Raw genomic sequence first — 12,320 nt, 5'->3', positions numbered from 1 at the left:
GAGGCCTGTCTTCTCTCAATGGTTTTCTTTAGATCGCTCCTAAAAGTTCCAAGACAAGGCTCTTGTCATTCCTTGTGTCGCGCTAGAGGCAACTATTACAGCTTGACACACAGTCACGACCTCCCAACACAAGCATCCGCAAGATAACTGAATGTTCTAGGTCACCCAAACTGTCTATAAAGGCAGCCAATTCCCTTCCGGCGCAGACAAAGGGGCGGGGCGGGGCTCGGCTCAGGCGCTGAGCATCCTGGGCACTGTAGTTCGACGCCCCAGCCGCGCAGGCGCATTGGCTGCCTGAAGGCCGGCCTAGCCGTGTCGCCGCCATTGCTGGGAGCGTTCCCGCCCTGCTCTGCGAGTGCCCTCAGTTGTCCTCAGTTCGGCCGCCAGGTACTCATTGCCCCGGGCGCCAAGCCCCGCGTCCCCGCCGCCCCTCCCACGGCGCTTGGCTCCCGGCGGCGTGTGGGGCGTCGCCGTTTCCACCCCAGCCCCTGTCCCTGAGCGGACCCGCCCACCCGAGAGGCGATGGGGGCTGGGCCTCCTGCCTGGGCGGCGGCCCAGTCTCCACCCGGCGCCTGGGCTGGGCGGCCCACGTGCCCTCTGCGGGCTCTTCGCTGCGCTCCGGACGCGCCCCCGGAGGGCTGGAGAGTGCAGGGCCTGGGCTGGGGCTCGACGAGGGCGGAGGCCCCCCGACCTGACGGGCCTGGGCTTCTCTGTCTCGCACCTTTGCTGGACGGAGGCGGGGAATCCCCGACTAGGGCTGAGTCCAACTTGGAAGCCGCCCTGCGTGTGAGCCGGCAAGGGTGGCACTGGGCCTACATCGGGCGGCTCTCACTGCCCTGGGTAGCCGAAGCATCTTGCCAGCTCATTTAAGGCATTTCAAGTGATCACCTTTAAGAAAGAATATAGAAAATAAGAAAAATAGTTAATACACATACACAATTCTTTTTTCCTCCATAATTCTTTTGGGATTTGGAGCATGCATCTATACGCACATGGCATGATTTATTTTTTTTTCTTTTTTTGGAGAGGTTTTTACTACAGGGTGTGTGCACTCATTAGACAGACAGAGACAGAGAGACAGAAACCGAGAAATCACCCCCCAGGGGGGATGGTCACGCCACAATCCCTTTTCCTCCATTCTCCTCTCGGGATCTTGGGCACGCACGCACACGCGCCCGACATTTGTCACTTTCAAAAGCACTGTATCACTCCTCGGCTGGAAGTTGCTGGACTGGTGTGTGGCTCTGAAATTAGCCAGTAACACGCACACGTAACGATTTTTTAAAAAGAATTATTTTAACTTTATTAATTTATTTTAATTTGACCAAAGAGGGACAGAGTAAGAGAGGGAGAGTGAGAAAGGAAACTTCTAAATCCGGGACTTGAACTGTGGTTGGCCCTGTGGAAGGCCCATTAACCACCAGGCCACCTGCCACCCGGCCTACCTCCCAACAATTTTTAAATAAATACACTGACTTTAGGAGCCACAGTAAGGCTTTTCCTAAAGTTTCTTGATACTTTGGCAAGGCTAAGAAAGAGAGCATAGGTGTGAAAGAGAGAGAATTTAGTAAAAGTATGGGGAAATAATGGCCTGCAGAGCTTTAGAGTAATGTCATACTCTTCGCTAATAGTAATTCACTGTGGGGACCAGCAGATGGCGTAATGGTTACATCGCTGGACTCCCATGTAGTCAGTTCGAGTCCCGGACCGGGTGGCTTACACTCACATGGTATGTGTACGTGCATGCCCAAGATCCAGAGAGGAGAATGGAGAAGGGATTGCAGCATGGCCATCCCCCCTGGGGAGGTGATTTCTCACGTTCTGGTTCTCTGTCCCTGTCTCTCTGGCAAGTGCATGCACCCTATAGCAAAAGCCTCTCCAAAAACCCCCCACATCATAATAATAATTCACTGTGCTCCAGTGACTTGCTGTAATCATGTTTCTATACGACCAAACCAAAGTTAGAACGACAGATGTGGATAGCCACTCTGGGATCTTATCTCTGTCCCAAACTCGTGTGTGTGTGTGTGTGTGTGTGTGTGTGTAACTTACTTGGAAAATATAGAAAAGTAGAGAAAATTCTGAACATCACAGCCCCAAACCTCAGAGGTCTCAGTAGAATTTTAGTGTTGCCACTTGCAGTCTGTTTTCCTTTGCCTTAGCTTTACACACCTGAGATTAATCTGAATATGGTGAATTTTAAATAGTATTGTTCTGATTGAAAACAAAAATAGTTATGGTAGTTTGGTGGTTAAACATTTTATTAGCATACTCGATGTATTGCCAAGGAGTTTTTTAATCATTATAAATTTAAAAAGAAATGATTCAGGTCATTTTTTATAAATTTAAGGATGCAGTAAATCATTAACATGGTTCCTGGAAATTGAAAAATCTCTCAGTGTTCTTTGTAGGTGTGCTTTAGTGTTTGGGGGGCAATAGTTTTTATGTAGTCTCTCAGCTCACTTTTTTATTTGTAAAACTTTGTAACACTGGGTTTCTTAAATTGGGAGACAGTGAAAGGGCTTGGGAGAGATGGTCTTCAAATTCTCTGAAATGTTGTAATATGAAACACCACAATATGCATTTGAAGTATTCTGTGGACATGATCAGGTTCTCAAATGACTCTGTAACTCCCCAAAAGTTAAGTTTTACTGGTGAACTATAGTCACTGATAACAATGTGTTAATACAGTTTCAATTACTGGGGTTTTTTTTAAAGAAAGATTTTTGCTATAAGGCTTGTGAGCTTGCCAGAGAGACACAGACAGAAAGCAAGAAATCACTCCGCAATCCAGGATTTGGGGCATGTGCACACACATGCCCAGCGTGAGTTTGAAGCCGTGGGTCTGGTACTCAAACCATGGTCAACTATGCGAGAGTCCAGTGAAATAACGCCATCTGCTGGTCCCTCAATTACTGTTTTTTTTTTTTTTTCCGCTCTAGGGCACGTGCACTCGCCAGAGATACCGAGAGACATAGAGACAGAAAGTGAGAAATCACCCCCCAGGGGGATGGTCACGCCGCAATCCCTTCTCCTCCATTCTCCTCTCGGGATCTTGGGCACGCACGCACACGCGCCCGGCATGAGTTTTAAGCCACCAGGTCCAGGATGCGAACCGCGGTCGACTATGTGGGAGTCCAGCGACATAGCCATTACGCTAACTGCTGGTTCCCAAAGACTTAATTTATGTTAACTTTATTTATTTATTTATTTTAATTTGACTAGGGAGAGACAAAGTGGGAGAGAGAGAGAGAGAAAGCACGTCGCCAGGTCTGGGACTCGAACTGCGGTCAGTCATGTGGGAGTCTGGTGTCCTTAACCACCATGCCTCAATTGCTGTTTTAAATGATGTTCAAGCATAGCTAACGTTTTGATTCTGAATTGTGAGTAGTGTTGTTGGTGTTTTTTTTTTTTTTTTTTAAGTTTTTTTTTTTTACTTTGTTTTCTTTATTTATTTAACTTTATTTATTTATTTAAATTCAACCAGAGAGGGAGAGAGAGAGAGGAGAGTGAGAGAGAGAGAGGGAAAGTGAGAAAGCAAGCTGCCAGGTCAAGGACTCAAACATCGGTAGGCCATGTGGGAGTTCTAGCACCCTTAATCACCCGACCACCTGCTCACCTCTGAACTGTGAGAGTGTTTTAAAATGTGATTTGAGGGGGAAGTTCAGCTGAGGTAACTAATGCAAAGCTATACCTTAGCCTGGGTGGGCCCTGGAATCCTCTTGAATTAAATCCAATCAGGAATTGGCTTTAGGACAATATTTCTTAAAGTTAAAAATCTGAGGTGCTTATTGAAACTGTAGATTTCTGTGCCTTGCACCTGCAGTAGAAATCTCAATTCAAATCTTCATGAAGCCAAGAAATTCCTTCTTAATAAACGTATCTAGTGAATTTTTTGCATCCTTAGATTTGAAATCCAAGTAATTTTATGTGGAGGTTTTCTGGGAAAGAATTAATCATTTTTATTAGATTCATAAAGGGATCTCTCCACCCCCACCCTATCCCATCTCCCCCAGAAAACTGGAGAAACTCTGATATAAGGGAAAGCCACTTTCCATGGTAACCTTGAGGCTTTAATGTAAGAATTCTCCATTATTTTCTCATGTCTTACCTTGGCATTGCATTGGTTTTCCTCCCTCAACTTCTCATTGTTTCTCTTCAACCAGGATCATTTCACTGTGCTTAGCAATACTGTGTCATGAAACAGACTACCTTACACCTTTTTTTTTTTTTTTTTGCCAATGGAGCTCATGCACTTATTGGGAGAGAAAGAGAAAAAAAGAAAGAGACCAAGGAAGAGAAAGTGAGAAAGCACTCACTGTGGAAATTATCATACCACAATCCTTTCTCTCCCATTTCTCCCTCCTTTCAGGATTTTGGACTCACATTCACACACACCCTACGTGTTTTTCAAGCCACCGTGACTGGGATTCAAATGAGCCAACACAATCACCGTACAAAGAGCAGATCCTAGAATAATTTTTTAAAATCGTTCTTTGGGAAATTTTATTTTTATTGGAATATGGTGTTAGAATGTGTATCTGTTATACCCCCTTCTCATTTCTATTTTTGATTTATTGGCATTTTCCTGCTGTTCTGACTGGCCAGTGGCTAGTATATTTCATTATTTAGAGACACAACTGGCTCTGTCAGCTGTTTTTGTTTGTTTGCTTTCTTATTAGTTTCTTCAGTTGTTATTTCTTCCTCTTCTCTTTCTGTATGACTTGTTTGTTAATTTTTTTCTTCTTTGTCTCCTCCTGTTCTTAGGTTTTTGCATAGGGTGCATGTGCTCACTGAAGAGAGACAAAGACAATGAGAAAGAAAGTGAGAAATCACCCCATAGGGGGCATGTTCATGGTACAGTCCCTTCTTCTCCTTTCTCTCAGGATTATGGGCACGTACGCACGTGCATCCAGTGTGTTAAGCCACCATGTCTGGGTCTTGAACCGTGTTCATCCATGTGAGAGTCCAGAGCCTTAGCCAAGCCACCTGCTGGCCCCATCCCTTCTTCCTTTTTATTTTGGTTTGCCTGATATAGAAATAATAATAAAGATCTCTTTGAAAATGAGATCGTGAGGGTCATGTCAAGGTTTCTAATATCATTAAAATTTTTTAATTGTGCTGTTCTTTCCATGAAGCTGAGGCCTCTCAACATTGTAAAAGTTGACACTTCATAGCAACAGCAGGAAAAATCATTCTTAGACTATTTCATGTTTAGATGAGTGAGTGATTATTGCAGAGAAAAATTTTTTTAAGAATTATTATATTTAACTTTATTTATTTATTTATTTATTTTAATTGACCAGAGAGGGACAAAGTGAGAGAGAGAGGGAAAGCGGGAAAGCAAGCCGCCAGGTCCACTACTCAAACCACGGTCACGCATGTGGTAGTCCAGCACCCTTAACCACAACACCACCTGCTGGTCCTGGCAAAGAAAAATTAAATTATGTTCTTTTAATTCATGTAGCAAATTGATTCAGTGGAAGAGTCATGGACTTTGGAGTTAGGTTGATTTGGAATCATGTATCTGTATGGTCTTGGATAATTAGTTTAATTTTCTAAGCCTCAGTATCTTTATCTAAGGAATAGGAATGTATTGGTATTTTTCATTGGATTGATGTGAAGAATAAATGAGAAAGTGTTTTTTAAAGCCCCTTGTACAGTCTTTGGCCTGTTAGTTGTAACAACATTCAAAAGTATTAAAAATATCAAGGTCTCTAGGAGCAAAGATCCTCGTCCCTCACTAGTTTGAAGTTTACTTTCATTTCCCTTAAGAAGGTCATGCTTATTTGTATGTCAGGATTCTAACTTGGTGAGTCTGAAATTCCGAAGGCAGGATTGGTTTTCATGGCTTATTTATTTTCCTCAGATATGTCTTTGCTGGATTCCACTCTTTCTAGAGAGAGGGAAGAGGCAGAGATTATGGCTGCTATGGTTTTTTCTATTGGACATCTGGTAAGTTGGGGTTTCCTCTGTTTCTAAGCTTCTGTCTTGGCATAAGGGTGTGTGTCTGCTTTTCCTGAAGACTTACGATTTCTCTACTTCACTCACATCCCTCTTGGGAACTGAACCAAATTGACCTATGAAAACTATGTTTATCATGTAAAGGTTGTAATCGGTAAGAAGAGTCACTGTATTTACTGAACCAAATAACAGGACACTTGATCTTTCTAAAAATACCTGGCTATCTTTAGTTATGAGAGGCAGTCTCAGGAATTTGCCTTTGGTATTAAATTTGTATTGTCCAAGAAATTTCAGTTATTTCTGGGGTAGTAGAATAGGACATTTTTCTTTACCTTTTTTAAAAAATTGCCTGAGGGTGCATGCACTGGCATGCACATGTGAGACTAAGAAAAAGCACCACCACTACCACCCCAAAACCTGGGCATAGTTATACTACATTTCTATTTTCTCCATTTCTCCATTCCCAGGATTTAGGGCGCAGACACACACACACACACACACACACACACACACACACACACCCCTGATGTGTTTTTCAGGCCACCAGGGCTAAGGCTCAAACCTTAACCAGTCATATGGGGTCCAATTTTTTATGTGTAGCACTTAACTGTTGCATTATGGTGCTATCCCTGGAACATTTTTCAATTGGGAAATTTCATTTAGGATATTTTGGGGGAAAATATATGTACACACATGCTTCTACACACCCACAACCCTAATTCATAGGGAGCATTTCTCTTGTTCCTTCTCAGAGATCTCTCTTTTACCCATTAGCAAATGATCAAACTTAATAGATGACTTCTAGAAATGAAAGATATTTAAGACAGTGCTTGACTGTAGAGAGCTTACAGTCTCATTAACATAAGGCATACAAAAGGAAAAGTTATATAACTTAAGTGAACAGTAGCTGCTTAGCAGTATGATAAAGATAAGTTTTGTATAAGGAAAGAAATTGATCATTAGTGTGGATGGACTGGTTATGGAAAGGTCATCATGGTGATTAATTAGATTTAAGCAGGTACCCAATCATGAGTGGGGTTTAAATTGTCATAAGGTATTTGTGAAAATACTTCAAGTGTGAAGGGAGTTTACGTGTAAGGCTCAGAGACAGAGAACAGTGAATGAGCTGGTGATCCAAGCTGGAAAATTGTGACATATAGAGCTGGAAATCAGACATTTAAGATGAATCTTTTTATGTTTCCCTGAAGATAGTTAAGTGTGTATGTGTATATTTGAGTGTATTTAAGGTGATTTTTATGAAAAGAATTAGTTTATCTCATTTTATTCTTATTTATTTATTTTAATTTTACCAGCGAGGGACAGAGAGAGAGAGAGAGAGAGGGAAGCAAGCCGCCAGGTCAGGGACTCAAACCACATTAACCCATGTGGGAGTCCAGCACCCTTAACCACCATGCCATCTGCCAGCCCCTAAAGTGAATTTTCATGTGATAAAAACTGAGTTTTAGCAGTGACTTCTTGAAATACAAGATTCAGAAGAAAGCCATTATCAACCAAAAACCAATGCATGATGATTCATAATAACCTGTAGTAGTGGTATTTTATTCTTTGTAGTTAGAATATGTAACATGTAAATCATCCTTAAAACACTCTGGACAGCCAGCACATGGCACGGTAGTTTAGGCACCAGAATCCCACATGGCTAAATGTTTCGGTCCTGGACCTGACAGCTTGAAAATCATGTTGGGTGTGTGTGCGTGTGTGCCCCAAATTCCAGAAGGAAAATGGAGTAAAAGGGATTGCAGTGTGGCCTTCCTCCCGGTGGTGATTTCTCACCTTCCCTCTTACTATCTCTCTTCAGCAAGTGCATGCATCCTGTATCAAAAACCTAAAAATGAAAACAAACAACATATTCTGGAAAAGATAAAAATTAGAGGACTAAGTCCGGCTTTATTTATCATAGCCATATATTGTGGGCTGATCAAACCCATCTCCAATTATCAGAGGTTGAAATTTATATTGTTACTAATTTTCTTTTTTTAAATTATTTATTTAATTTTATTTATTCATTCATTTATTTTAATTTGACCAGAGAGAGATACACAGAGAGAGAGGGAAAGCGAGAAAGCAAGCCACCAGGTCCAGTATTCGAACCACAGTCAGCCATGTGGGAGTGTCCAGTGCCTTAACCACCACACCACCTGCTGGTCCCACTAATTTTCTGTAACTTAATATTTGTGCTTTTTTTTAGACAAGAAATTGGGAGCGGGAACTAGAATAACATTTTTTTTAATGAAATTTAAGTAAATAGTCTTATTGCCCATAATTTTTAAATGATACAACATCTAAAATAGATAAAATCAAAGAAATAGTACAATTTCATTTCATTAATAAAATCAGGCCATTGCATGGTTATAGTCTCTAAAGTTTGGAAGAAAATAATGTTATGAGAGGTCCCTAAAGTCCTGAGTGGCTACTGAGATTTACCCCTTAGACAGTGTAAAAATTTTTTAATTGCAAAAAACCAGATGGTGTTACTAAGTTGTGAATATTATTTATGAGCTAGATAGATACCGTCTGAGAAACATTTCATTTCCATATGAAAAAAGACAATAATGTAGTATCTGAAGGCTCTTTATTACTTTTGTTTTGGTTTTAAAATCATACAGCTATGTTTCTCAATCGTGTATGTTTGTCATTGTCATAAACAAAGTGACAGAAGATATGACTGGATGTTATAATGAAACCTTAATTTCAGCTCTACTAAAAGAGTAAAGGTGATCATCCCATATACGTCCATAGTGGATTATGGACGTATGCCTGTTGAAGTTCTGCTGTAGGTCAGAAGCAGCCTGTCACTGAGTGACTGTATCCTATATCCCCTTAGAGTCCTGAAGTTACCCAGGCAGATGAAGATCTTCACCTTCAGGCAGAAGAAACAGAAGTGGTAAAGGTAATATATTGTTTGTAAGGGGAATAAAGAGAAAGTTATCTCTTTTACTGCCTCTAATATTTTTTCTTTAAAAAATAATTAATTTTATTCATCACCATTATTATTTCAATTCACCAGAGAGACACAGAGAGAAAAGTGAGAAAGCAAGCTGCCAAGTCCAGGACTCAAATCACAATTACCCATGTGGGAGTCCAGCACCTCAACCACCATGCAACTGGCTGGCCCAACTGCCTCTAATTCTTAATATCCCCAGTTCATTGCAAGTTCACACAATTATTTCATAGTTGTGGTATCCCTAGGGCTGGTAACATTGAATTGACAGATTTCATTTCTCTCAGAGGTGGCAGCACCAATATGGCAGATAATTAATTATAATTGCTAATGTTACTAATCATGTTGCTAATCATCACATAGTGAGATTCTTGGTTTTACATCGTAAGGCCCAGTACTATTGAAAATATCAAGAATATAGCAATATCAGTGGAAATAACCTTAAGGTGAGTTTAAGTTGATTTAGGTGGTTTTTTGTTTGTTTGTTTGTTTTAGAGAGTTTTTTTTTGTTATAGGGCACGTGTGCTCGCCCGAAAGACAGAGACAGTGTGAGATCACCCCCCCCAGGGGGTATGACCATGCTGCTGTCCCTTCTCTTCCATTCTTCTCTTGGGATTTTAAACATGCACACACATGCACCTAGTGTGAGTTTTAAGCTGCCAGGTCTGGGACTTGAACCATGGTCAAATATGTGGGAGTCCAGTGATGTAACCATTACACTACCTGCTGGCCCCTGATTTAGATTTTTATTTCATTTTATTTGTTAAGCTTACTTTTTTGTTTGTGAATACAGAATCCATCTGTTTTTCAGGGAAAAAAAAGTCAAAATCAAAGAAATTATTGTGTTGAGAAAACTATCTAAAACTTAGAAATAAGGTAAAAGATAAGCATGTGCATTTTTAGGCTTATATTGGACCATTGTGTAACAAGTCTAAGTATCATCTAACAGCAGAGAAAAGGCTACGTTGATTTACAATTTCCTTTTTTTTTTGGTGGGGGGAGAGGTTTTTGCTACAGGGCACGTGTGCTCGCCAGAAAGACAGAGAGACAGAAAACGAGAAATCATCCCCCAGGGGGGATGGCCACACCATAAACCCTTCTCAGGATCTTGGGCACACATGCACACGCACCCCTCGTGAGTTTAAGCCGCTGGGTCCAGGACCCGGACTGCGGTCTACTACATGGGAGTCCAGTGACATAGCCATTACGCTAACTGCTGGTCCCTACAATTTACTATTGATTAATACTTAAACCCTCAATAGTAGATATTACCTTGGAAAAGATTGAAAAGTTGCAAATTATTTTTACCTTTAAGAAAAGGTAATCCCCAAAGTTACAGTATTATTTTCCTGTAAAACATTAACCAGATTTACATGTCATTTTACGATATTTTTCTAGCATTTTTTCTATTATCTGTACATTTGCTTCTTGTATTTCCTTTGAACCAACTTTGACAAGCTGCTGACACTTCATTATACTTTTTAGAAAATATGTTTTTAAGTTTTTGAAAATTATACTTTGAAAGTTGTTTTTGTTCCAGAAATGTTTTATGACAAATGGGGGGTTTTCTTTTCCTGTGTATGAGAAAATACATTCTGAGATTGTCATATATATAATATTTTTGAAATGTTATATTGGACCAGTGTTGCTTAAAATTGTCCTTTATCATAAAACTGTTTCGACTAGCAATTTACTATCAAAATATTCAGTTTCAGACTTTGAATTACGAATCTTAGGTAAATAATATACTTTTTGATATGGAGAACAATTCATATGATTTATTTCTGTTCTTCCAACAATCTCCAGCACAAGATTAATTCTGCCTTTTCTTCAATTCTGTAATTTTTTTTTTTTTTTTTGGAGAGGTTTTCGCTATAGGGCATGTGCGCTCGCCAGACAGAGAGACAGAAAGCAAGAAATCACCCCCCAGAGGGGATGGCCATGCCGCAGTCCCTTCTCCTCCATTCTCCTCTCGGGATCTTGGGCACGCACGCACACGTGCCCGGCATGAGTTTTAAGCCACCGGGTCTGGGACTCAAACCGCGGTCGACTACATGGGAGTCCAGTGACATAGCCATTACGCTAACTGCTGGACCCAATTACTGACTTTTTAATGGTTATATTCAAATTAAACAAAGCTAAATTTATTACTTATAAAAAACAATACAGAATTGGGACCAGCAGTTAGCATGTCTATGTCACTGGATTCCCACGTAGTCGACCGCGGTTCAAGTCCTGGACTCAGTGGCTTAAACTCACGCCAGGCGCGTGTGCATGCATGCCCAAGATCCCGAGAGGAGAATGGAGGAGAAGGGATTGCGGCGTGACCATCCCTCCTGGGAGGTGATTTCTTGCTTTCTATCTCTCTGTCTCTCTGGCGAGCGAACATGCCCTATAGCGAAAACTTCTCTTAAATAAAAAAAGTCAGTAATTGAATTTTATGGATATTTTTGTTTGTTTATAGTATAGCTGTTGTTTTTTGTTTATAGTTTTTGCTCTAGGTTGCATGCGTTCATGGGAAAAAGACAGAGAGAGAGAAAAGAAAAATGAGAAATCACTCCCTGAAAGGGATGGTCATGCCTCAGTTCATTCTCTGCCATTCTCCTCTAGGGCTTTTGGGCAGACACACACACCCAGCATGAGTTTCAAGCATTGGATCTGGGACTTGAACTACAGTTAACTATGTGGGAGTCCAGCACCTCGACCTTCATACCACCCACTGGTCCCCAAACTTCTGATTTTTCAAAATTATTTTTTACCTTCTGATAGTTTTTCCCTGTGAGAGGGGAAAAAAAGACTCTGGGATTTTTGATAATAGTTTTATTATTTTTGGATAACAATTTTATTACAATATTCACATCCCATGAAGTTAATAAAATATGCACTTAAGTGGTTAAATATAGACAGTTTCACCACTGAGTTGTGAAACTGTCAGCATTATCATGCCATCATTCTATAAAAGAAACCCATACCAATTAGCAAGTGGCCCTGACACCACTCCCTGCAACCACCATTACTCTGTCAATGCGGATTTGCCTATTCTGGAAATTTTATGTAAAGAGAGTCATGTAATATGTCGTCCTTTATAACATCTTTCACTTTAGCATATGCTTTAACGGTTTATCCATATTGTAGTGTATTTCTTAAAGGTACCTTTTTATAGCTAAATAATATTCCATTTTGATGTGTACACCACAGTGTAGGTTCCAGTTTTTCCACATCTTCAACAGCACTTAGTATTGTCTGTCTGATTACACACATCTTGTTAGATGTGAAGTGTAAGTGCTATCTTACTGTATTTTATGGTATCTTATCAGTTCATTAGTGACTGATGACTTTAAGCATCTTTTTTTTTTTTTTTTTTTGGTAAACCCAGGCCCCTTTAATTTTTTTT

The 12,320-nt window shown here is 40.6% G+C and overlaps 1 protein-coding gene across 1 annotated transcript in view; it reads left to right on the top strand.

The window, feature by feature from the left end:
* The first annotated feature begins 306 nt into the window (after positions 1-306).
* Positions 307-12,320, top strand: part of ZNF624 (zinc finger protein 624) — a 34,277-nt gene continuing 22,263 nt past the window's right edge. Inside the window, exons 1-3 of the mRNA XM_014585155.2 lie at positions 307-387; positions 5,870-5,955; positions 8,810-8,875. Of these exons, the coding sequence (XP_014440641.1) occupies positions 5,872-5,955; positions 8,810-8,875 (150 nt within the window). The 5' untranslated portion in view covers positions 307-387; positions 5,870-5,871. The remainder of the gene's footprint in view (positions 388-5,869; positions 5,956-8,809; positions 8,876-12,320) is intronic.

Source organism: Tupaia chinensis, unplaced genomic scaffold, assembly GCF_000334495.1.
Source record: "Tupaia chinensis unplaced genomic scaffold, TupChi_1.0 Scaffold149131_1, whole genome shotgun sequence".
Lineage (NCBI taxonomy): Eukaryota > Metazoa > Chordata > Mammalia > Scandentia > Tupaiidae > Tupaia > Tupaia belangeri.
The sequence above is the reverse complement of the archived record's forward strand: the minus strand, read 5'-3'. Positions and strand labels throughout refer to the sequence as shown.